Below are 23,677 nucleotides of genomic sequence, written 5' to 3'. Positions count from 1 at the left end.
GTATTACGTGATCTAGGTGATACGCGGCATTGTTGATGATTGTAAAGGCGAAAATTTCGTATCGTCATAGAAATATGTAATTTGGATCAAAAATAGTGATGATAACGTCAAGGGAAATACTCGATAACGTAACTAACGTGAGATTTATCTAATTTACTCTAGTTCAAGCGCAGTTTGCAACTCATACTTTCATCCTTCCTAACAAGACAATATACGGTTGTTTCATGGAATTATTATTATGCCGCCCAGACCCTTGTAGACAAAGCTTACTAAACTACCTAGCCTTCTAGCGAAGGTTCAACGGTGGATACGGAGAAAGAGAGGAATTCCTGGTGTCGCTTCTATTTTTGTTATGGCTGAACATTTTTGGGATTTTCCACCAAAATTTCTTTTTTTTTGTTAACTGCTCTTGAACAAGTGCATATTCCAGTAATATTTAGTGTAGGACGTGTGAGTAATGATTTCTTTCTCGGAATGGTGAAATTAGGCAATCACGTTTCATTATCTCGAATACTTTCCGTTTCTCTTTATGATTTTTTTTATAATAGGAGATACTAAGCGTCATTTGTCAATAATTCGTTCAATCGTTTATCACAATCCTTATCGGTATGGCGTTTCTAATTGAAATGCCTTATTATTGTAATTATCTAATATCTTCTAACAGGTTACATTTTTTTCTTTTACTTTGATCCACTTTTTGATTTAACTAAATCATAAGTATATAATATATGTGGCCCATAAGTATCGTAACTATACGGAACAATAATGGGTTTTCGAAATTAAATAAAAACTGGTTTTAAAAGGCACATGTATCATTTTATTACCGAATGTTTTGGTAATTTTACTAATATTTTGTCCTCTTGTCTTTCGTTTCCTATAGCCCTTAAGCGTTAAACCTTCAAGGTAAGTTGTTATTGAAATATTAAACTTATTTTCTTCCTTAATAAAGACACTAAAGGGTTATTGACCGCGTTTATAAATAGAATAATGGTACGCGTAATCTAACGATATAATATTAATCCACATATTGAAAGTACATTTAAGTTATTTATTATTTTATTGTATGTTCAATTTCCATTATTTTTGAAATAATTTCGCGGGTTTAATTTGAAAAAGGGAGCATTTGATTGACAAGAGTGAAACGTTTAAGTCTTGACCCCATTCAAACTGCCATCAAGGGATTAATGAATTAATTAGTACATTTTACAATGAGCGCGGAGGAGATTGGAGAAGCCATAGATATCTAAAACATAAAAGTAATGGTATAAGTGGTCTATTATGGTGAAGCCCTCCGACCCTCAGTTTTGCACTCAGTTCAGTTCAGACGCATTTTCAGGGTAGTTTTAAGTAGCGTATTGCAGGGATAGATAACAAGGGTTAAGACACTACAGAGATTCCTGTAATTTCCGTTCGAAGTCCGTAGATAATATTACCGTTAAAATTATTGTTGTTTTATGATTACCAATATGTAAATATTCCACCCACTGTACAGTTTAAGCTTTGGCAGTTGTGTGGAGTCTAGGAACAAACGACAACTCTTTGAGTGTCTTAACCCTGCTGTATAGTACCCTGCCCTTGCTATGAACTGAAAGAACCGACCTGCAGAGTAAGTCTCAGTAGTTGAGTGGAAATGTGTTGAAAACTTGAGACCGCTAAACGCCCCAATTATGATTGTTTAATATCCGCGTATTTTACAAAAGTGATGATATTTTCGTAAGTTTAGTATGTGTTTCAAATTAGATTGTGTTAATTATCGTGTTATATTGTCTAGGACGTTTTTAAAACTCTCAGTTAAATATAGAGAAGTGACAATCATTTCGCGAAGTTAGGCCTTGGACAATACTCAACACCTTGTCTGGAAAAATTACGGGGAGGAAATCGAAATCGGCTTTTTTTTTGTCACTCTTGCCCCGAGTAATTAGTGATCGACTTTTTATATGCCTAGTCCCAATTATTGCATATTGTTTTTGATAAATTATGGATGTTGCATCCACGAAGAACACCGCTGAACTTGAAGGTGAATCTTTTAAACATCAACTTAGTACCACATACGAGGAAAGCGATAATGATGCAGGTACTGTCTCTCTGACCTATTAAATTTTCTCAGCCAGTTATTAAGGCATTTTTAATAATCATTAGTTAAATATTCAATTCATTTTAACTCGCAACCTTATGTTAATCATCAGTTTGAGTAGAAGTAGGACATAGAAGTTAGAAGCAGCCATGCCGCTGAAAACTATAGGTTATTGCTTTAATAGTGATAGTAATAAGAATAAAACTGAACGATTGAACTTAAGGGGAGATTATTAGTTTGAAGGGTTGCTGTTGGTTACATACCTTTCTTAGGTGACATTAAAAGCCATTTTACTTAATTAAGGTAAAAAAAAATGTTTTAAGTGACCGAAGAAAAGTCAATATACCAAATTAAAGGTTATTGACCATCTTTAATCATGTTTTAATAATGTGACTGTGGTTAATTTCAAGTAATTTATCACTGTAGCCTCTATATCTTAAGACTCCCTTGAAAGGTGTAGGATTTATCAAAGACTTGTTGGGCTAGAGACTGGAGTTGTTTCATCAAGACTTACTAGCACAGTTTTAGCTCTACAGGGTTGCCACAGTACCTGGAAATCCTGGAAAACCTGGAAAAGTCAGGGAATTTAAAAATGGGCCCAAAAGGTCAGGGAATTTTAAAAATTTAAGGAAACTCAGGGAAATGTCAGGGAATTTGATTTTAGTGGGTAAATTTCTGGGTGATAAGTCTTTATTGAAAGAGTAATGAAAGTTTCGCCTCAACTTCCTTAAAAATGTCTAGAAATGTTTTTGTAAAGTAAATGCTCTCTAAAAATTCTCTTAGACTGTTATTTATAGTTAAAAGGTTTCTTATTAATTTTGGTGCGGAAAATACATTGGAAAACTTAATGTAGAGAGTTAGTTCAAATTTAAGCACTTAAATCGTGCTGTAAAAATTTACACTTTTGGCCTAAAAAGGTCAGGGAAAATCTCAGAAAAAGGTCAGGGAAAACCTGGAAAAGTCAGGGAATTTGGTTCTGAAAATTCCGTGGCAACCCTGCTCTAGCATACTTTAGAGGCATTAAATCTATAAGGAAAAGTTATTAAGAACTCTGTTATAATTACTGTTTATACGCTTGAATATGGCCTAAATCTTCATTTGTCAATACACTTAGTTAATGAATAGGTACGTTAACATTGCATTTAGGTACAGAAAGTGCATCTGACGAAAAAAAAGTCAAACACAAGCCTCCACCAATTGACGTAATATTTCCTTCCATATGTTCCGCGTCTTTAGTATTAGCTAGCCCATTTTAACATTTATGCCAACACTAAAATATGTCAGATGTCATCAGCGAAGGAGCTGCAACACCAAGGAAGTCAAGAGTCAAATACCTTGCCACAGACACCGGGTGGAAATATGTCTGCCTCGCGTAAGGACAAAGAGAAAAAAATTGGTCATAGACGGGTTGATGATGAAGGGCAAATTACATACAAAAAAGTACACGTCGCAATTACGTTTCTAAAATGAAAATAATATTGTTGGATGTTAATTAGAATATTTAAAATAGATACAAACGTCTCAAATTATGGGTTCAATACAACTGGGTATTAGTTACGCAGTTGGTAGTTTAGCTTCAAAACCCGAAAGAGATTTACTCATGCAAGATTTTGCCATGGTGGAAATGACGTTCTTCCCGGGGTAAATATTTATTCTAACATTTAGAATTCCATTATTTTAAAATTTGAGATGTTGGGTTGGGGAAACGTAAATTAGAATTTTAAGCCTACCTTAAGTAAGAAAACGAGGGTTACGACCTCGCTTGGTTGCGTTAACCTTCATGCTCGCTATTTTTTCTACATGAACCCTAGAGAGGGAAGCAACATAACTCCGGCTCATCACTACAGTGACTTCCGATTCAAGACCTACTCGCCCGTTGCCTTCCGTTACTTCAGGGATCTCTTTGGTATTCAGCCAGACGATTTTTTGGTATGTTACCCTTCACCACTCTGTCTGGAAGCTGGACATGTGTTGTCGCAAATCTCTGCTCTATACTAACGTATAGCTTTCAACTAACTAACTAACTAAAGTCATCCAGCGTATAATCATTTGGTATCTTCCGTTTGCGGTACCGGTGTTTGTTTCTCTATGGGTCATATTTGTGTTGCTTTTCATTTTAACTAACTCTTAATCTTTACTAAATCATTCTCTTAATTCTGTGAAACTCTCGTATTACAAATGGTTTAACGAAAAATTCCGTTGATTTTGAACACGTTTAAGACGGAATGTTTTAATCTTTCTAGTTATGCGTCTGTAACGAACCGCTAAGGGAATTAACAAATCCTGGTGCGAGTGGAAGTATTTTTTATTTAACAAATGATGATGAGTTTATCATCAAAACTGTTCAGCACAAAGAAGCGGAGTTCTTACAAAAACTTTTACCTGGCTATTACATGGTTCGTAATCTTTTCGCAGAAACGTTAAAATTTGTTGCTTTTTACTTAGTTCGTCTGAAAAATTCATTTCTTTCAGAATTTAAACCAAAATCCACGAACATTACTACCAAAATTTTTTGGCCTTTATAATTATCAAGTACATAATATTTTACACTCGCTCGGCCTGTTACGTCGGCATTGTGTAATTTTTTTGTTTCGTTTTTTTTTAGTGTGGGGGTAAAAATGTTAGGTTAATAGTTATGAACAATTTACTGCCATCGTTCATCAAACTTCACCAAAAATACGATCTGAAAGGGTCGACCTACAAGAGACGAGCTAGCAAATATGAAAGACAAAAAGAGTCCCCCACGTATAAAGATTTAGATTTTATGGAACATCATCCGGAGGGAATCTTATTAGAAGCCGAAACGTATCAAGCTCTCATGAAAACTGTTCAGAGGGATTGCAGGGTTAGTTTTAAATCAAATTAAAAGAGTTCCCTACAAAACATTGTCCGATCCCATTTCCATACGCTAGTTTTAAACCTTTTTACACACCCTTTAAAATATAAAACGCGGGGGGGGGGAAACCAGTTCTAATTTTAATGTACGTAACATTCCGAAGGTGCTAGAAAGTTTTAAAATCATGGACTACAGTTTGCTAATCGGAATTCATAATCTAGATCAGGCTGCCAAAGAAAAAGCAGTTAAGTTCCTTTAACGTAAAAAAATGAATGATGAACTCAAATCGAATCTTTTTTGGGTTTATTCAAAAGGAACAGCGTATTAGGAAAGAAATTATGGATCAACAGAAACAAATGGGGGTGGAGCCTGATAGCTCGGGTAAAAGCTCGGCCGCGGGTTCAGGGGGTAAGAAAAGTTTCATTAATCTTACAAGAAGCAAGTCCATCAATCGACAGAGGCTGGCTGCCTTCTCCACTGCCATGGAATCGATCCAGGCTGAAGTTGAACCTGTGGATATGGATGAAGATGTTCCGTAACTAACTTTTTATTTTCATGTCATCTAGGCCTAGTTTGTTGCTGGGTTAGGCGCTTTAAATAGGTATTGCGATGAAAATCATATATGGAATACTATTTTCCCTCTCGCGGTTTTTTTTTACAGCTACCATTCTTATTTTATGACGTTTTTTAGAATGCGCCTCCCCTTTAGTGCTAATTAATAATAAAAACGCAGCCCTATTCTATCTGATCATTCTCAAGAGGGTCGTTTGTCTCTCATTTTACATGGTGTCCACAGCCAAAGACTGGGAACTGTTTCATCTTCATCACAACCCCGATGCTGGCTGGCACAATAAGAGCTTCTGCACTTTTTTTTTTATCCAGTCAATAAAATTATTATTTTCTATAAATTTTTGATTATACTCAAATTCAAGCTGATTTGTGGTATTGAACATTGCATACTGATTCATACGCGTGAACTTCCCCTATGTTATCGAGTGTGCTTGCGCAAAACTGTATAGTGTTACGTGTTTATAATATGTTCCATAAGAATGGTGCTTTATACACATTCAGGGTTCATACAAACCTGGAAAACAGGGAAAACCTGGAATAATCAGGGAAATAAATAGTTGACAAAAAACTCAGGGAAATTTCGAATTTTTAGTAAAATTCAGGGAAATCAGGGAAATTTGCGTCAAACAGGGGCTGAGTAATTAAGCAAAATGTTCAAAAACATACCCTCCATAGGATTAACATTACACTATACTTTGAAGGCTCATAACTCTGGTTCTAGTAGAGATACGGGGATGTCCTTTGAGTATGTTATAGTCCAAATTGTCCCCCATCTAACCGTACTAAATACGTAGGGCTACGACAAACAGGGGCCGAGTAATTAAGCAAAACGTAAACAAACAACCCCTCCATAGGAAAAGCATTTGACCCAATTTTGGAGGCTCGTAACTCTGGTTCTACTAGAGATACGGGGATGTCCTTTGAGTATGTTATAGTCCTATTTGCCCCCCATCCAACCATACTAAAAACTTAGGACTACGACAAACAGGGGCCGAGTAATTAAGCAAAACGTAAACAAACAACCCCTCCATAGGAAAAGCATTTGACCCAATTTTGGAGGCTCATAACTCTGGTTCTACTAGAGATACGGGGATGTCCTTTGAGTATGTTATAGTCCTATTTGCCCCCCATTCAACCATAATAAAGACTTAGGACTACGACAAACAGGGGCCGAGTAATTAAGCAAAACGTAAACAAACAACCCCTCCATAGGAAAAGCATTTGACCCAATTTTGGAGGCTCATAACTCTGGTTCTACTAGAGATACGGGGATGTCCTTTGAGTATGTTATAGTCCTATTTGCCCCCCATCCAACCATACTAAAGACTTAGGACTACGACAAACAGGGGCCAAGTAATTAAGCAAAACGTAAACAAACAACCCCTCCATAGGAAAAGCATTTGACCCAATTTTGGAGGCTCGTAACTCTGGATCTACTAGAGATACGGGGATGTCCTTTGAGTATGTTATAGTCCAATTTGCCCCCCATTCAACCATAATAAAGACTTAGGACTATGACAAACAGGGGCCGAGTAATTAAGCAAAACGTAAACAAACAACCCCTCCATAGGAAAAGCATTTGACCCAATTTTGGAGGCTCGTAACTCTGGTTCTACTAGAGATACGGGGATGTCCTTTGAGTAAGCTATAGTGCAATTTGTCCCCCATCCAACCATACTAAAAACGTAGGGCTACGACAAACAGGGGCCGAGTAATGAAGCAAAATGTTCATAAACATACCCTCCGTAGGGTTAACATTACACTATACTTTGTAGGCTCGTAAAGATATGGGGATGTCCTTTGAGTATGTTATAGTCATATTTACCCCTCCCCTCCTTTGTTAACATTAGCTCCTTAGGATACTCCATATACGAGAAAAACCTGGAAAATTCAGGGAAGTATATGGGGGAAAACCTGGAAATCTCAGGGAAATTTGTTTTCCAAAAGTTGTATGAACCCTGACATTGTAAACCATAGAACAAAATGTGCGCAACATGACCTGAAGGACATTGATGCGGGGACGTGTTTCTAGTCCTTTTCTTAATTTTACCTACACTAAGCATTTGAGTGTCGCTTTACAAGAATACGCGATGTTTTAATTGCGTCACTCGACATTTTATGGAACATTTCAATTTATAATCTTACATTAGCAAAGTTCTAACTTAACGATGTGATTTGCAAATACAGAGCTGGTGGTATTCCAGCCCGTAACGCGAAGGGTGAACGGCTACTACTCTTCTTGGGTGTTATAGACATATTACAAAGTTATCGTCTAAAGAAGAAGCTAGAACATACGTGGAAAGCCATGCTCCATGATGGGGTGAGAATTTTTTTATTTTTTATTACGGATCAAACTCTCAATGTTAATTAGTTAATTGAAGTTGAGGAATTAAATCGGGGGGGTCATGTTATATTTCTCAGGATACGGTGTCGGTACACAGACCGGGTTTTTACGCCACACGGTTTTTAGACTTCATGGGAAAAACCGTATTTAAGAAGATACCTTCTCGTAAGTCGAAATTTGTAGTTTCCTGATTTTGCAAGCACTCTTCCTTCACACACTTAACACGTTACTTGTTACTACTCTGTCGGGGCCGGGGGCTATCTCTTCTCTTTTATTCGTCGTCCACTTTTTGCACCACGACCCCCAACTCGCAAAAAAACCAAAAAAACAAACAAATCTTGAAAAATTGCAGTTAAAAGATATTCTCTGGCGCAAAAATGACGAAAAAGTTCCTGGAGGGAGTTGACTTTGATGTAAAAAAATATACAAACGTGTTTTAACGCGAATGCGGGTGATAGAATAGAAAAGTATATATACGGCGAGCAAATTATTCGGGATCTTAACTTTCAGCGCGGGTGTAGTCTTTAATTCTCAATATATCTATTTAAAAGAATGAAATTAAAATCTATCTTGCCAATAGTGTATAAAAATTCTCTCCTTTCTCTCGCGGTAATACAAAATAAGAGTTAAGTTCCGAACTGTTCGCCGTATTATTCAATAAAAAGAATAGAAAGAATTCTATACAAAAAGCGTATTAAGTGTAAGAGAGATGCGATACATTATATATATATATTATATTTTTTTTTTTCGTTGTTGTCCCGTGACAAATGATATTACATACCTGAAAAGCAAGCGGTAAGGTAAATTTTGCCAAATAGAGATATATTAATAAATTTGGAGGTGTCGATAAAAGCGTAGCGAAAGAAGTCCATTCCCAAAAACTAGTTTATATAGTATTAAAACTAGTTTTTAAAGTTAATCGTCTTTAAAAACTAGTACGATATTATCAAAAGTATATAGAAATAAAATCAAAAAGTACACTTCGTTTAAAGTTTCTCGCGCCGCGTAATATGAGAATCCCCCCCCCTCTGCCGTGAATAGGCTCATTAACTAGAGTAGTACCAAAAACTAATGTTTAGACCGCCAGCATCATGTAGTATAAACCTATGACGTCAAGAAGCTCTAAACTGATTAGTTAGTTCCTGCAGGCAATTGAGCGGAGTGCAGTTTGCTTCTCAGTTTAATTGTCGTCTACAGCCAAAGGCAGGGAATTGGGAATTGTTAATGAAGCGTACTTTTTGTTTTTATTTCTATATACTTTTGATATTATCTATCTTCTATTGGAGAAAAAAATATTAATACTCGAGTGTTTATTAATTAATTAATTAATTAATTGTATTATACAATCAATTTAGGGCTAACCTAGCGAAGTTATTCGAAACAAAAGTTTTTTACATTAGTATTTAAATAAAAATCAAATAACTAAATAGCCAAATTAAATGAGCCTAGTTGTACAATATTTAGGCTGTTATCTACGAAACAACCTCGTTTTTGGGATATTTCTTACATATATATACCGTAAATCAAATCTTTCGATACCTCTAATACTAGCATTTAAACAAAACTACTATGAAATCTATATAAAGTATTGATATTTTTAAAAGAAAAAAATAACAAACAAACAAACAAACAACACAAGTTTAGTCTTTCAAATAATTATTTTCATTTACCAATTCCCCTCATCCCTGGAAATTCATTAAGCTTCGATAACAAGAGCTCCTCCTTTTTATTTTATTTTATTTTTATTTAATTAATTATTAATTAATTATTTTTGTTTTAGTCTTTCCCCCCCCCCCACGTTTTTGTCCATTTGTTTTCTTTATTTGTTTATTTTAAAAAAAAAAACAAAGTTGAAATTAGCTGAACAAAAATCTTTATTTAAAAAGCTATTTTCACTCACGCATTTAAATGACTAAATGTTGTCTAATAGAGACCTCTTATATATATATATTTTTAATTGAATTTTACAAATTGAAATTTAAAAAAAAAAAAATAATAATTATTATTATTTAAATTTTTTCGCCCGTTGCTGCTTTAAAACTAAATACGTAATTTTTTTCCCTTTTATTTTACTACAATTGTAAATACTGTAGAGTTGGAATACTGTAATGCAGGAGTGTTTATTCATGCTTTTTTAAATTGAAGGTTTTTGTCAAAAGAAATGTATTTAGAAGAAGAAAAAAAATTACCATTTAAAAAAAAAAAAAATAATGAATACAGGATATTGTATAACGCGAAAAGATGAAAAAAAAAAACCATTTAGTAAAAAAACTAATCCTTTTTTCACTAAATAAAAGTGATTTACTATTTTAACCAATAACCTCCATGCTCTCTTTTTTTGTAGACCGTAACACTTTTCTCTCTCTCTCTCTCTCTCTCTCTCTCTCTCTCTCTCTCTCTCTCTTTATCAAAATGCGGCACTTTTTGTCTTTTGCGTCGCGCCGAGTGCCAATTAATTATTTCAGAGTTTAATGCATGCATGCACCGTTCTACTAACACTCTTCTCTTAACACACTAATACAGAACACCCGTGATATTGTGGTTTATTTTTATTTTGTTGAAAATTAAATTACTTATAAGGCTTATTTATTTTAATTGTGCGAATTGTTTAATTTATGGCCGGCTTTTTATTAAGTCAAGCTGCTACGCAAACGTCACGTCACTGCGCTACTAACATTATTGTATTTATTCGCCCCCCCCCCCTCTTACCACCATGTTGGCATGGTTTAATCTTGTCAAGATAATATGTTTTGTGTACAATGTTTTCTAGCCTATAATTAGCTATAATTAACTAAATTTTAATTAATACGAGGGGCTAATCACTGTTAAAGTTCCTGTAATGTAATCGTTTTAGCACTGTCAAGAAGGCAGGGCTTTTAAAGATTACGCGTAATCAATTTAGTGCCGTGTACACTGATTAAACGGAGTGACCAGCCCCTCGAATCAATATTTGCTATTTTAGGGAAAGTGCGTACCCTTTCTTTAGGGTTAATCAAAGTTTTATATTTGGGACTGGCAAATGAGACTAAAAGCGTCGTTCTAACCAGTCTTAAAGCTATTTATTGCCTGTGCTAAATTTCCAAACAAAGTTTTTCTTCCCTTAGATTTAAGCCAATCATTGTGACGTATTTCATAACGTTTTCCCTCGCTTGCCAGTACCTTTAATACTATTTTTTATGTCTAATCAGCGCCACTAGCGGATGGTCTGAGAACTACTCCCATAGAGACTAGGTATATTTAAGAGGGTTTGCAGAATTTCCGCCAGGTGGCTCGAACGCCGCGCCATCTGACGGAAATTCTGCAAACCCGCTTAAATATACCTAGACTCTATGGGAGTAGTTTTCAGACCATCCGCTAGTGGCGCTGATTAGACATATGGCCAATTAATTAAAATATTCATTAAATCGTTTAAATTAACGGTATTAAATAGGTCAAAGCATTGTCATAGATCATATCTCCGTTTTTAAAACCCCATAACCTACGTACGGTACCCCATCATTTTTTGTGCGTATAGCAAGCATTCGAATGACAAACTATGCCAGATTTTGTTCCCACAAATGCTTTTATTTATTTATATGATAATTATTATGTAACAGTGGTGTTATATTAATTAACCAAAGTTAATTGTTTCTTAATTCCTTTTATGATTTTAATCCAAGTTTGAATTTTCTATATAACACGTGTCTCTTTTCTTATTCTCTTTTTCCTATTGTATATATCCGGATCGTCCATCCAACCTTTTAAAAACTACTTAAAAAAACACACACACACAATCTCCATTGTCCATGGGTCTTTTTAATCCCAAAATCTCTATCCTCTTGTCGTTCCCAACCATCGCCAAGTGGATCTGCCTGAAATCAAAGGTCCTCATCGAAAATTTAGAACCCTGGTGTCTAGTGTAATAGGTATGGGCCTCACCAAATAATCGTCTTTTGGCCTGATTTTTTTTTTTGACACTCTGAAAAAAAAAAAGAAACATTGTTGTGACACAATTTGTTTTATACGATATTCTTATTATTATTTATCTTTTGTCTGCCTCTGTATCACGTCTTTTGCTCTTTCTCTACCTTTTTCCATATAGATCCACCTCCAGAAACACTCTCACCCCTTCATGGTAGTTTCGGCTAAAAGCGTTAGAAAAACAAACACGTGTATCTTTCTACCTTTTATTTCATTTCTTAACCCTTTAGCTTCCGATTAGACATGAAATTAGGTTAAGTATTAGTATTAGTATCTAGCGGATATTACCACAAATATTTTATTATGATATCAAGTTATCCATAACGTAAAGTATCCTACGTTTACCGCAACCATAGACATGATGAATAGAAAAACACGCTCATTTTTACTTTACGTTATGGAGTTATGACTCTGAGGTTAAGTTTAACGCTTAACTTTTTAACTATGATTGACGTGACGCTACTCAACCTCACTGTCATTTTTAAATTAGTTAAATATATACAGATTAGGATAACACACTTTTTCGCACTTTCCGTCGGCACTTAAGGGGTTTTTCACTAATCTATAGGTTCAATTCTTTTCTTTAATTTCAAGTTGGTATGTGTCACAACCAAAAGTTGCGGATTTACACTGCATGTCTACATCAATGGCTGCCAATTATCAAGAGGAATATATATATATATAATATAAAAAAAAATATTCACGATCATTCTAATTATTTAATTATCTTCAAATTTGGCTTAGTTTTTAATTATTTCTTTTAATTATATTAATTAGACAGTGGCGATGGTTTTATTTTAACAATTTTAAATGCTCATGGGTGTTGCTTGCGAGCGACTTATATTTATATTTTTTAGTCGATTTTAATATAACCATAAAAACTAATTTTGATTTTAAGGAGAATATATAAATTTTAATAGGATTATATTATATTTTGTACGAATGAATTGCGTTTAGCGCTTTTTTTAAAGCACTTTATCAATTTGAATGGATTATTTCTAGTTTTAGCGATGTTCAACTAGATACTACTTTTGATTTTTTTTTTTTTTTTTTTTTGTTTTCGTTCTTTCTACTATTTTAATATCGTTTATTTTCGTTTCAGCGCTTAAGCACTCTCCGTCTAAACGGAAAGGAACTTCTTTACGCCACCGTCCCTCGTCTTTGAGCGAGTCTGACGCGGTCAAAGCCGAACAACAACTTGGTGGTACCGCAACACCTTCAACCGCAACCGTGTCATTTGCTCTAGGAACCGCGTCAGCTCAGAATAACGCATCAAATACAAACCAATCTGAAACAAAACTAGAGTCGTCTTCAGATGCCACACCTAGAACAGAATGTAAACAATCCATTAACGATTTTGTGACATCCGTTTAACTGCAACCCCTTTTAATTTTAAATGATAGCTGATGATATCCCGGGTCCCGCGACAAAAGTGATCCACTCCCCCGTTTCTGTGGTTCCACATAGCTCTCCCATGGCTGTTCCTGGCGTTTCAATCAGGGCAACCTCTCCTTCGAAATCTGGTCCAACTAGGGTCTCCCCTTTAGTGGCCAGAAGGCTGGATGAACCGAGAAAGCCAAGATCTAGTACCGATCCCGTAGCCGGGGTAAGAATGGTCACCCAGCAATCCCAGTTAAAACACATAACTAAGGTTTCGTCGGCGTCTTTAGACAGAAGCGACGTAGTCAGGTAAGATCGCGCGTCATCGATGACGGATTTCAAAATGTCGTCTTCATTTCTAACTCGGGTTATTTCTACGTTAAAGTATTTCCCAAGTAACTATTCAAACAGAGTCATTAGGGAGTATGTCTGAAACGAGTAGTTCCGGTACGTCGGGTTTAGGATCAACGGCTTATTCTAATAGAACCGCCACTTGGACACCACCCCACTCCGTCGCCGGTTCCACTCCTACACACACGGAAGGCACACCGAGCTTTACAGAATCAAGCAGTTCAGGAGACATTGGTAAATAAATTTACCCTTTTTTTTAATTACTTTTAACAATTTGTCGAGTTTCCCCACGTAGTAAAAATAAATTTAATTAACTTTATAAAAAAACCTTAGGATCGTTAATTTCAGGGTGCCCAACAACTCCGGTTAAAAGTCAAACTGGTTCCAGGGAATCCTTTTCTATACGAGATGCAACGTCCCAACTATACTACGAAACGGAAATGGTAAGTCAAGTTCTTTCTTCATTTCTCTAACACTTTCACACGATAAGTATACTTTGCGAAATAAAATTATTGCAAAATACCGAGGCTTTTATTGGCATATCGCTTCCGCTTGGGCGCATTAACAGCAATGTAATTGGTTTTTAAGTTTGATATTGCTCACTATGTTATGTACACCGTAAATTATATATTAGGATTATGTATTGCGATACGCGTAGTTACGATACTAGTTTATGAAAACCGTTTTAAAAGTACAGGGTTAGGACATGGGTAAAGAATGCGCGTGTGGAAATTTGTTTTCACGCTATAGGATAGGCAACTCCCTATCTCCGACGGCAGTTTATTCTGTATATACTATGTTACAGCTTCGGTTGTCAGTACGCGCAGAGCTAGGTCTCTATGTAACGTAGCTTTGTGCTTGCTGACAACAGACGAAAGAAATAGTCATTTTCAGGATTTAAATCTCGAGATTTTAAACCCTAAAAATCGGTATTCCATTCGTTTCTTGTCAGTACGCTCAAAGGTACGTTAAATAGAGACCTAGGTTTGCGCGTCCTGACAACCGATGTTGTTACAGAGTATATACAGAATAAGCTGTCGCCCGAGATAGGGAGTTGCCTATCCTGTAGCGTGAAACAAATTTCCTCACGCGCATTCTTTATTCATGGTTAGGATTTATACGTGAAACGTACGTGACGGTAACCTATTACGTAAACGGGTCCACTTTGAAATATAAGTGGTGTAATGATTGTTTTTTATGTACTACAGAAGAAGATGATAATATGCATGGAGACTTCAGTTTAATTTTAAAAAACATATCTTTTTTTCGGTTCTAACCTCTTTAAAAAATACGCTATTATTTCTCTTCTATAAATTTTTGTTTCACGGACTTTGACTATTTTAATTTTCCTTTTATTTTGCTGTTTATTTTATTATTATTATTATTATTGTTTTAAATTTTTGTTTTTGTTTAATTTTGGCGGCGATTGAGCAAATATTATCAGTTAGGCCTATATGACGATTACGTTTTTCCGTCTACATTTTTAGCTTAAAGGAAAAGCCAAAAATTTGTTTTCTAATAGGACAACGTTAAGAAGTTAAGATCAAGTGACGAGTTCATATACCGCGTTTAAACAATGTTTCCACACATACTTTTCCGACTAACCTACTGTATACTCTCAATACGCAATCTGTGTCAGCTACTTTTGGTGTCTTCTTTTCTCTTTCTTTCTCTGTTTTACAGTGACCCATGCCTCTTCTAGGGCTGTCCTGGTGGTAGCTATTTGGCCTGTTCAAAAAAATAAAATAATAATAATAAAACTCCTTATTAATTGTTAATATTAATTTAACACTGTAATTAATAACTTTTGCGCTTATCTTTCCTATGTGTTTGTTAATTAATTAATTAAATAACTATTTAAGTTATTAGGTAGAAAGTTAATGGAATAAGATATTGTAGTATTGGTTGGCTAATATCAATATTGTCTTCCAAGCGATAACGTTAGAAAAGTCTTTTTGTTTTAGTTTTGAAAGCTAATATTATCAAGGAGGATGTATATTGGGGGGAGACGCGTTCTGGAATACGGGGGAGGTAAAAAAACGAGGCAGATACCACATACAGTCTCGCGCAACTTCGACAGGCGCGCGGTGTTGGAAACGAGAGGGAAATTCAAAATTATAAACTAGCTCATGAGGGTTGTTGAGCAAGGAGGCTTGAACGCATGCGCGAGATTGTACGTTCTCCCTTCGTGAGGGGGTAGCGGTAACCGGGGAAAGGAACCGTACCGTTTTATTAGGAACGGTTGACTAGTCTGACTGTCTCTGAATCTCCTCTCTTATACATTCTCCTTGATATTATAGAGCCATCTTTCACTATTAATATTTAAATACCTATAGCTTCGTATAATACATTGTTATTATGTGAATAATTTATCTAAAGTTCAATAATTCGTATATACTAAATCAGTATTAGTAAAATTATTTATAAAACTGAATTGATACAGGCAGGTCGATCTGATCATAGGGGTGGTAACTCTGTAAATTTCTACCAAGTATTAACGGCGCATGCATTTAGTTAAAAAAAAACATGCTGTTCAATGTAGAAATTTATTAGACTCATTGGGTGGTGGCGATGCGCTTAGTTCAAGTTTATCATGAAACCATGATCTGTGATTTTATAGAACGTTTTCTTTCATTAGGAATTATTTTAATTAAAATTCCGTTGTTGATGTTTGGTAAAATGTTATGGCGTGAACGAGGGTGTAAATGATAGGGTTTACGTTAGCGGTTATGAATTTATTTATTTCAACCATGAATATCAAAATTGTGGACTAAGAACACGCGGTTTTGGATAACTGATGCTATGCAAAACTTGTAGTTAAATATTCATGGAGAAAATCAATAAATTCGTCGTATCTAGACATCTCTAAATTAGAAATTAAAAGGTCCACATTAGATAGCTTTATTATATCCGAAATTTTGAATCTCTACGGCATTTATTTTATATTGGGAACTACATAGAAACACGTCATAGATACTTAATTGTAGTCTTAGTTTTTTCCAAATGTAGCCGGGTTATGATCGTGAAAATGCAGCGTGTCACTTACACTTGAATTGAATGAATTCTATTAAATTTTAGTTGTTATAAATTAATATTTATAATAGTTAATTAATTAATTGATAGAATCACGGAAGAGTTTATAACTTATAGCTAAAAATATACCATAAGTTACGAACTTTAATCGCGGAATAAATCATCGCTATATGAATATATATTTTTTAGCTTTTTTCATTCAAAAGCTAAATTCAGAATGACCAATTTATATAAACATATATATAGTTAAGTCATTAACTAGGTATTTTCCTAAGTGCTTAAAACTATTTCTCAAAACTTTGTTAAGATATATGTAAATAATTAAGTACTGTAAAAAAAATATAATAACTTTTTCTCGTACATATTAGCAGTGTTCGTACGACAAAATCGTATCGTAAATGTTATTAAATTTGCCCATACGGCTAGGTTAATTAATTAAATTAATTACGAAAGAAAATTTCAATTTGTAAATGTAAATGTGTTCTCGTCTACATTCTCGGACCCCCAAATAACCAACCAATACGACAACACCCCGGGATAATTCCAAAACTATCTTTTTTCATCGATATCTTAGTGCCAAGTTTGTGTTTAAAGGAAAGAAAAGGTTTTTCTAGGCCTAGCTTTGAAATTAACCAATCGTTAATTGTGTCCGTCGTACTTTGTGTCCGTTAAAAAAAGAACAGCTTTTTGAATCAAAGAAAAATGTCCTTTTCAAAAACAAAATGTTAGTGCAATAGCAAAAAAAATAAATAAATAAAATAGTAGCTACAAATTATAATCGTGACATATATAATAATAAAATTAATAGACCTTTATGGGAGATAATTATAACATGAAATGTGCCAGCAAATTTATAAATACAAATATACCAAAAAAACAGAAACAATAATTGTGTACGTGTAATTAAAATGTTTAGCTTTAGAATTTTGTGGATTAAGGGAAACAATACAGAAATTATTTATAAATGGCGAATGTTTATCCAGGTAGAGGTAGTTTTGATGAAAAATTTGAAAAACAAGTTCATTTTTTTGGGAACAAAAAATAACGAAGTAGTTCTTTTTTTTTTGAAAATGTGTAATTGTGTATGTATTTTAGTCAAGCGTGTTGAAATTAATTTGAGTATTGAGCCGGGAATGCTACAAAAATATCTGGCTTTATTTCTACTTAATAAGTCTTAGGATAAACGATCTTCAAAAACAAAAACATAAAATTAAGCTTGTCATTCCCTTAAAATTTGTCAACACGGCTCAGTACTGAAATAAATATTGATGGCCTTCGTCGCACAGCCCTGTGACATAAAGTAATTAAATTACTTTGACGAAACGCGATTATAAATATTTTAGTCTAGAAGAGAATGAATCTGTTATTTGCGGTGTTATTTGCTCTATCTTTGACTATCACTTTCTAACTGACTCTATCTTCGCTGTCTGTTAAAAGTATAACCACAATTATATCGCTGTTTGGTTAAAAGTATATCGAATTAAACCAACTGAAAAGATCACTTTTTTCCTATGTTCCATTTACAGTATTCCGCACACAAGCCGATCCTCGCACCTCCCTCTTTCTCCTAAAAAATAAATACCACTCCACTGGTCATCATTGACCTATATATTACCTTTTCCCGTTGAAAAAAAAAAAAAATAAATAAATTAACAAAAAAAAAGAGTTAAAAGTTACATAACGTAATTATGTCAAATTGTTAAAAAACGAAAAATCCAGTCAATTAATTCTCTCTCGGATTTAATATTATTACCCTAACAAACAAACGAAGAAACAAATGAAATTAAGTGTTAAAACCTCCTAAATATACTCCTAATAATACCATATACGCTTGTTTTTCTCCGTACATAAATAATCCAATGTGGACGTGCTTTCATAGTTCCTGCAAGCTACCTGTATTTGTTAATTACACTTCAAATATATCTAGGTTTAATTCAATTCAAAATTTTTATTACTTAGTTGTGAAATATTCACTAAAACAAAAATAAATATTTAAATTCCCCGTTATATATTTTCAGAAATAGGTTAATTACATGTAGGTATATAGTTATAAAAAACCAAAATCCCGTTTCTAGCTTTGCTCAAATTAAATTTAATGCCCGTACTTAATTTGCCCACGAAATTATCAAATTTGCATTTATTATTATTATTATGATAATGTTAATTTAATATTTAAGATTTTTATCTCCCCCTTCTTCGCTCCCCCCCTTACACCCCAAGTTTAATTTTTATTTCAGCCTGTTGTAACATATGTTTTTAAAAAAATATATAAATTTAAAAAAAATACAAAATCTCTATAAATAATACTTCGTTTTAAATATTTTTAATTTCAATTCAATTCAATTCAATTAAATAACGCCATTCTCTGTAGATTAGTATTAATTTATCTCTTCTTAAATGTATAAACTGGGTTCGTATTAATATTATTAAATAATTAATTAATTAACTAATTATTAATAGTTGAGGGTTTTCCCTTAGTGTAATTTTAAATGGAAAACAAAATGCGTACGTATTTCTCTAATTACCACTTATTAGACAATATGAAGAAAAAAATTTACATGAAATCTTTTTTACATGAATTTTGATGACATTTTTTTTTATTTATACGGATAGGAGTTAGTTTAACGAAAAAAAAAATTAAGATACAATTGCAGTGTTTAAAATTTAAATAAAAAAGTGTGGTTGTACATGTATAAATTATTAAAAATACATGCATATTTTTTGGGAATTTTAATTCAGTAACATACAATCGTTAATTAACATTCCGTTAATTGGATTTACTCGGACTAAGTTTCAAAATTTATAAACCGCAGTTACATAAGTTTATATGTTCCATAAGTATGACACTTCGTAATGCTAGAGACTTACTGAGCTCTCAGTTACCAGTGACAAACTTATGGAACATACCTTATAACCTTACGCAGTTCCCAACTATTTAAAAATGTGTGAGTTTGTATTGTACAGTTTATATGATTTAATTTTTCTCAGTTTAATTATTATGGACGGTATTATACAGGGTGTTTGTGAAAGGTCCATCAATAATGAAAGGGCGTATTCATTGGGCCATTTTGAGTCGAAAATGTTCTATGACATTTTTCCGTTCGGGCCACTGTTTTCAAGTTATGATTGGAGTAATTTACGGATGACCCCTTAAATTTAATTAAGAAATTGAAAGACAGCGCTAATTTAATGAAGGGGTCATCCCTAAAATATTCAAATCATAACTCGAAAACCGTGGCTCGGACGGCAAAATGTCATAGAACATTTTCGACTCAAAATGGCCCAATAAATACGCCCTTTCATTATTGATGGACTTTTCACAAACACCCTGTATGTTCTACGCTTTTGTAGGGAAAAAAAATAGCTTATATTTTTGTCGCTTGATAATGTTTTAAATTTGCATTATGATGCTTAATCTCACGCCAATTTTAAATATCGCACTTAATTTTAAGTATTTATAATGCCAATTTAATATTTATTTTCTAATTAATACAATAATATTTTAATTTATTCAACTAAACTAAAATGGGTTTAATATGTTTGGTAAGGGTGAATACAACAATGAATAAGTTTGGATTAAGAACAAAATGTTCTTGATTTTTCTCTTTCGTTGAAAGAAGTTAGATAAACATTGTCAGACTCTTCAATAAAAGAAAAAACACTTCAAAAAACACAGTTTTCAGACCTTGAAAGGGAAAGTTCATATTCTAAGACCCTCAACCTATTTTCTACAAAGTTCAAGATGTACCCGAAGGCTACGTTTGATTCAAACAATGATACAACATTTGTAAAGATAAAAACTGCCCTCAAACTACCTGTGTTTAATAACTCAACCTTTATTCATTTAAAACGAATGTAGGTTCATATAGTAAAATAGATAATACACTCACAAAGTGCATGTTTAAGCTGAAAACTGCAAGAATGGCAATTATACCAAATATATTAAACCCATTTTAGTATACATATTTTAGTTTATGTCAGGGATAGATGTAATTTTAGAAGCAGGAATGGAGATCGGTTAGTATTTACTTCAGTCCGACTCATAGCCCTGTATAGAGCCCCTCCCTCCCTCCAACACGTAACGAAAAGTTTAAATTATCATATTGGCTCACTTAAACTACGTTTTGATGACGTTGCTGACGGGGACGGTGAAAAATACGTAATCCCTTTTTACCTCTGTCGCTATGACCCGCCTCTTGTTTCATACCCCCCCCCCCGTCCCGGGGAAGGGGGTCCGGGACTTTGACGCGCGCCCAGACTACTCTGTTCTCCATTCCTACTTCTAAAATTACATCTATCCTGTAAACAACAATCATCTGTTGAACATTTTTTATTCCTATACTCTCCTTTCTTTTACAGACCCATCTTTAGGTTTTTATTTCTCTCACACACTGCTGCTTTACAGTTCCTAAAAACAAAAATAGACAAAAACTAAACTGGTCAGTGTTTTGTCTTCCAACAGCAAAATTTGCTGATTGAAGATATGTTATACGCGGCGCGCGCGGTGAATTATACCACCGATAACTGTGAATTTAAAAAATCTACACTTTGGTCTAATATTTTCAAGTCACAATTTATTTAAAAAAAATATATATATATATACATATTTAAATATCCAATATTAAGTCACAATATTAATTATTCTTTAGTTGAGGTCCTCACTTAAAAGGCTGATTTTTAATTTAATAAAAATGTATAATATAACGTACGAGCTTCTAACATTTGATGAGATAAAACAAAAGGTCATTTATATATTAATATTAATATTATTATTATAACTGTAAATACTCAGTGTTTTAAAATGTCAGCCTAATTAAAGGGAGTAAAAAAAATGAATCAGTAAAGGGAATCTAACCCCATGCATTTTTATGCAAGTTACACCGCAAGGCTCAATTATTTATTTAACACCTCGTCCACCATGTTTTCCATTAGGAATGGTTTGATACGAAGTCGTCTTTCAATAATGCCATGGAGGTTACGCTTCCATTGACTATAACAACCATGTATGTAATAATCTCCATAAGTATGGGCCTCCTGTAAAGGCATTGTTTGTGTGAGGTGAGATTTAAAAGCCCGCGGCGCCAACTTTCGGGTTCAGGTTTCTGTTACAACTGAGAATAAAATAATTAAGGCGTTACCTGCTGTGATTTTTCTTCCTTGGTCGTCGGGTTAAGGTCAAGGATCATTGGGGGGAATACGTCATATGAGGGAAATCGGCCCACTAACTGTGGAACGGGTTAGGTCCGGTGGGACGCTAGAAAAAGGGGGAGGAATACACGGAAAAATGGCGGGCGGTCTTCCTGATTCGTCAAACGTAGACCGCCCGCCATTTCCTCCCCCTCCCCCGAGCATTCCTCCCCCTGAGCCATTACACATCCTCCCCCCCCCCTCACCCTTGATCTTAACCCGACGACCAAGGGAGAAAAATCACATCAGGCAACGCCACCTTACGAGAAAATCGCCCCGCCCCTTTACAATTTTATAAATAACACGTGCATGTATCGTTTCTCAGAACCCATACTTCTAGAGAGTATTATAGGCCTATGATTCTACCGGATATTGTAATAATAATTATGTCTATGTACAAAACAAGGAAATGAATGAGTCGTGTTAAAAATTTATTTGAACTTTTAATGAAAAATAAATTATTAATGTCAATTACAACAATTTTTTTATATTTAAAACAGGACAAATTATCTTCTCAATGCTCCTTTACTTCTCCAATTTAGAAATTCATCTAGATCTTCATCACCGGATGTTCCACTGTCATCTGAATTTTTTTCTGATAAAGCGGCTGATGTTGAAAATGTTTCTCTACGATTTTGCAATGCTTCAACTCGAGCCCAATTGTGACTGTAATAAATAATAGAAAATTGAATTCCATTAACCCTTTTAAGAAAGTTTGAAACTTCCCCCTTACATTTGTTCATCTATTTCATCTATGTCCCTTTCAACTTTGCTTTCTAATACATCTTCATCTATAATGGCTTGAGATACATTAGTCTCTTCATTAATTGTTTTTTGAAATTTCTCCCATTCTTCGTCCATTGGATCCTTGTACTCTACTTTTCTAGCCTAATAAGAATAGTTGGATTTTAAAACCGTTTTGGGTTCAGGTGTTTTTGTTTTTTACTTTGGCATCCTGTTTAGGGTCATCAAAAAACCCTTCTGGTATCTCGGATTTTGCGGAAGTAGAAGGGATTGGGCTGGTTTTAGGTTCTTCTTCAACAGAAGTTTCCGGAGCAGTTTCAGTTTCAGTTTCGGGTGGCAATGAGGTGTCAAAAAAATCTTCAAAACAAATTAAGTGAGGTCATTAAAGTAGTTAATACTTAAGTACGGATGATTTTAAGTAATACCAGCAGGCAATACGGCTTTAGGATCTTTCTCTTTGAGATTTTTTAAATCATTTCTAATTTCTTTGGGCAAAGGAGTGTCATCTACTGTTGAAAATGAATGACATTCATTCATTATTTTAACAAATTTAGACTTAAATGTTTCTATATTACATTTGGCATTCTTAATTTTGAGATTTACGTCTTCTAAAGATGTAGAACTTTCCCGTTTTTTATCAGAAGATAGATCCGAAGTTTTGTTTGAAAGTTTTTTGGACTTCAAAGTGTCCAATGCCTAAACCAATTAAGGATCATTGGTATTTCTAGTAATTTTTATAAAAAATATGGTTTTCAATGTATATTTACATTTTTATGCGTTTTATTTACGATGTGAGAAGACCATAAAGCTTCTTTTTTGATTTGAATATTACAAACTGTACAAAATAATTGACCAAGATTGTTGTATGTGAGTACAACATGGTTAAGGAATACCTTTAGGATTTGGTTTTATTATTGGATATTTGACGTAAAAAGGATATTTTGCTAACGGGGAATCGATTTTTTTCTCTTGATTTCCACCTTTTTCTCTTCTTTCTTTCATTAATCGTCTTAAATCATTTTGTTTAATTGGTGTTTTAGTTTTAGACACGCTAGTTACGGCAGCGGCCATGTTGCAACTTTAGCAAATTAGCAGACGATTCTTCTTCTAACCCGCTCTACTACCTACTTGAAGGAGAGAGATATGGAGTTGAAGCCTTATACCCAAGGCAAACTGGTAGAGTTTCAGCGCCGCCGGT

The 23,677-nt window shown here is 34.1% G+C and overlaps 2 protein-coding genes across 15 annotated transcripts; one reads left to right on the top strand and one right to left on the bottom strand.

The window, feature by feature from the left end:
- The first annotated feature begins 1,594 nt into the window (after positions 1–1,594).
- On the top strand, positions 1,595–22,215 carry PIP5K59B (Phosphatidylinositol 4-phosphate 5-kinase 59B). Of its 13 annotated transcripts, none has more exons than XM_089859762.1 (18): positions 1,595–2,074; positions 3,221–3,276; positions 3,359–3,514; positions 3,585–3,716; positions 3,878–4,003; positions 4,318–4,470; positions 4,547–4,606; positions 4,680–4,919; positions 5,074–5,154; positions 5,225–5,445; positions 7,668–7,800; positions 7,902–7,989; positions 11,667–11,729; positions 12,887–13,120; positions 13,188–13,473; positions 13,550–13,749; positions 13,849–13,958; positions 20,908–22,215. In XM_089859762.1, the coding sequence occupies exons 1-18, from the start codon at positions 1,978–1,980 to the stop codon at positions 20,917–20,919; spliced, it is 2,448 nt and encodes an 815-aa protein (XP_089715888.1). In that variant the 5' UTR covers positions 1,595–1,977; the 3' UTR covers positions 20,920–22,215. The 13 variants fall into 13 exon arrangements, with proteins under 13 accessions (XP_089715888.1, XP_089715886.1, XP_089715882.1 ...); XM_089859760.1 differs by lacking the exon at positions 20,908–22,215 and adding an exon at positions 18,075–19,268 and having other exon boundaries at positions 11,688–11,729; XM_089859756.1 differs by lacking the exon at positions 20,908–22,215 and adding an exon at positions 18,075–19,268.
- On the bottom strand, positions 22,159–23,613 carry LOC149609983 (zinc finger protein 830). 2 transcript variants are annotated; one of them, XM_089859777.1, is made up of 7 exons: positions 23,420–23,613; positions 23,247–23,346; positions 23,055–23,175; positions 22,905–22,988; positions 22,682–22,836; positions 22,469–22,623; positions 22,159–22,401 (listed from the first exon to the last, which is right to left on the bottom strand). In XM_089859777.1, exons 1-7 carry the CDS (start codon positions 23,548–23,550, stop codon positions 22,242–22,244), a joined length of 906 nt encoding a protein of 301 aa, XP_089715903.1. In that variant the 5' UTR covers positions 23,551–23,613; the 3' UTR covers positions 22,159–22,241. The 2 variants fall into 2 exon arrangements, with proteins under 2 accessions (XP_089715903.1, XP_089715904.1); XM_089859778.1 differs by having other exon boundaries at positions 22,905–22,985; positions 23,420–23,606.
- Positions 23,614–23,677: the final 64 nt, after the last annotated feature.

The sequence above is a fragment of the Phalangium opilio genome, unplaced genomic scaffold (genome assembly GCF_054372755.1).
Source record: "Phalangium opilio isolate 3A_F unplaced genomic scaffold, DU_Popi_V2 ptg000344l_1, whole genome shotgun sequence".
Lineage (NCBI taxonomy): Eukaryota > Metazoa > Arthropoda > Arachnida > Opiliones > Phalangiidae > Phalangium > Phalangium opilio.
Note: the sequence above shows the minus strand (reverse complement) of the source record. Positions and strands in the feature narration are given on the sequence as shown.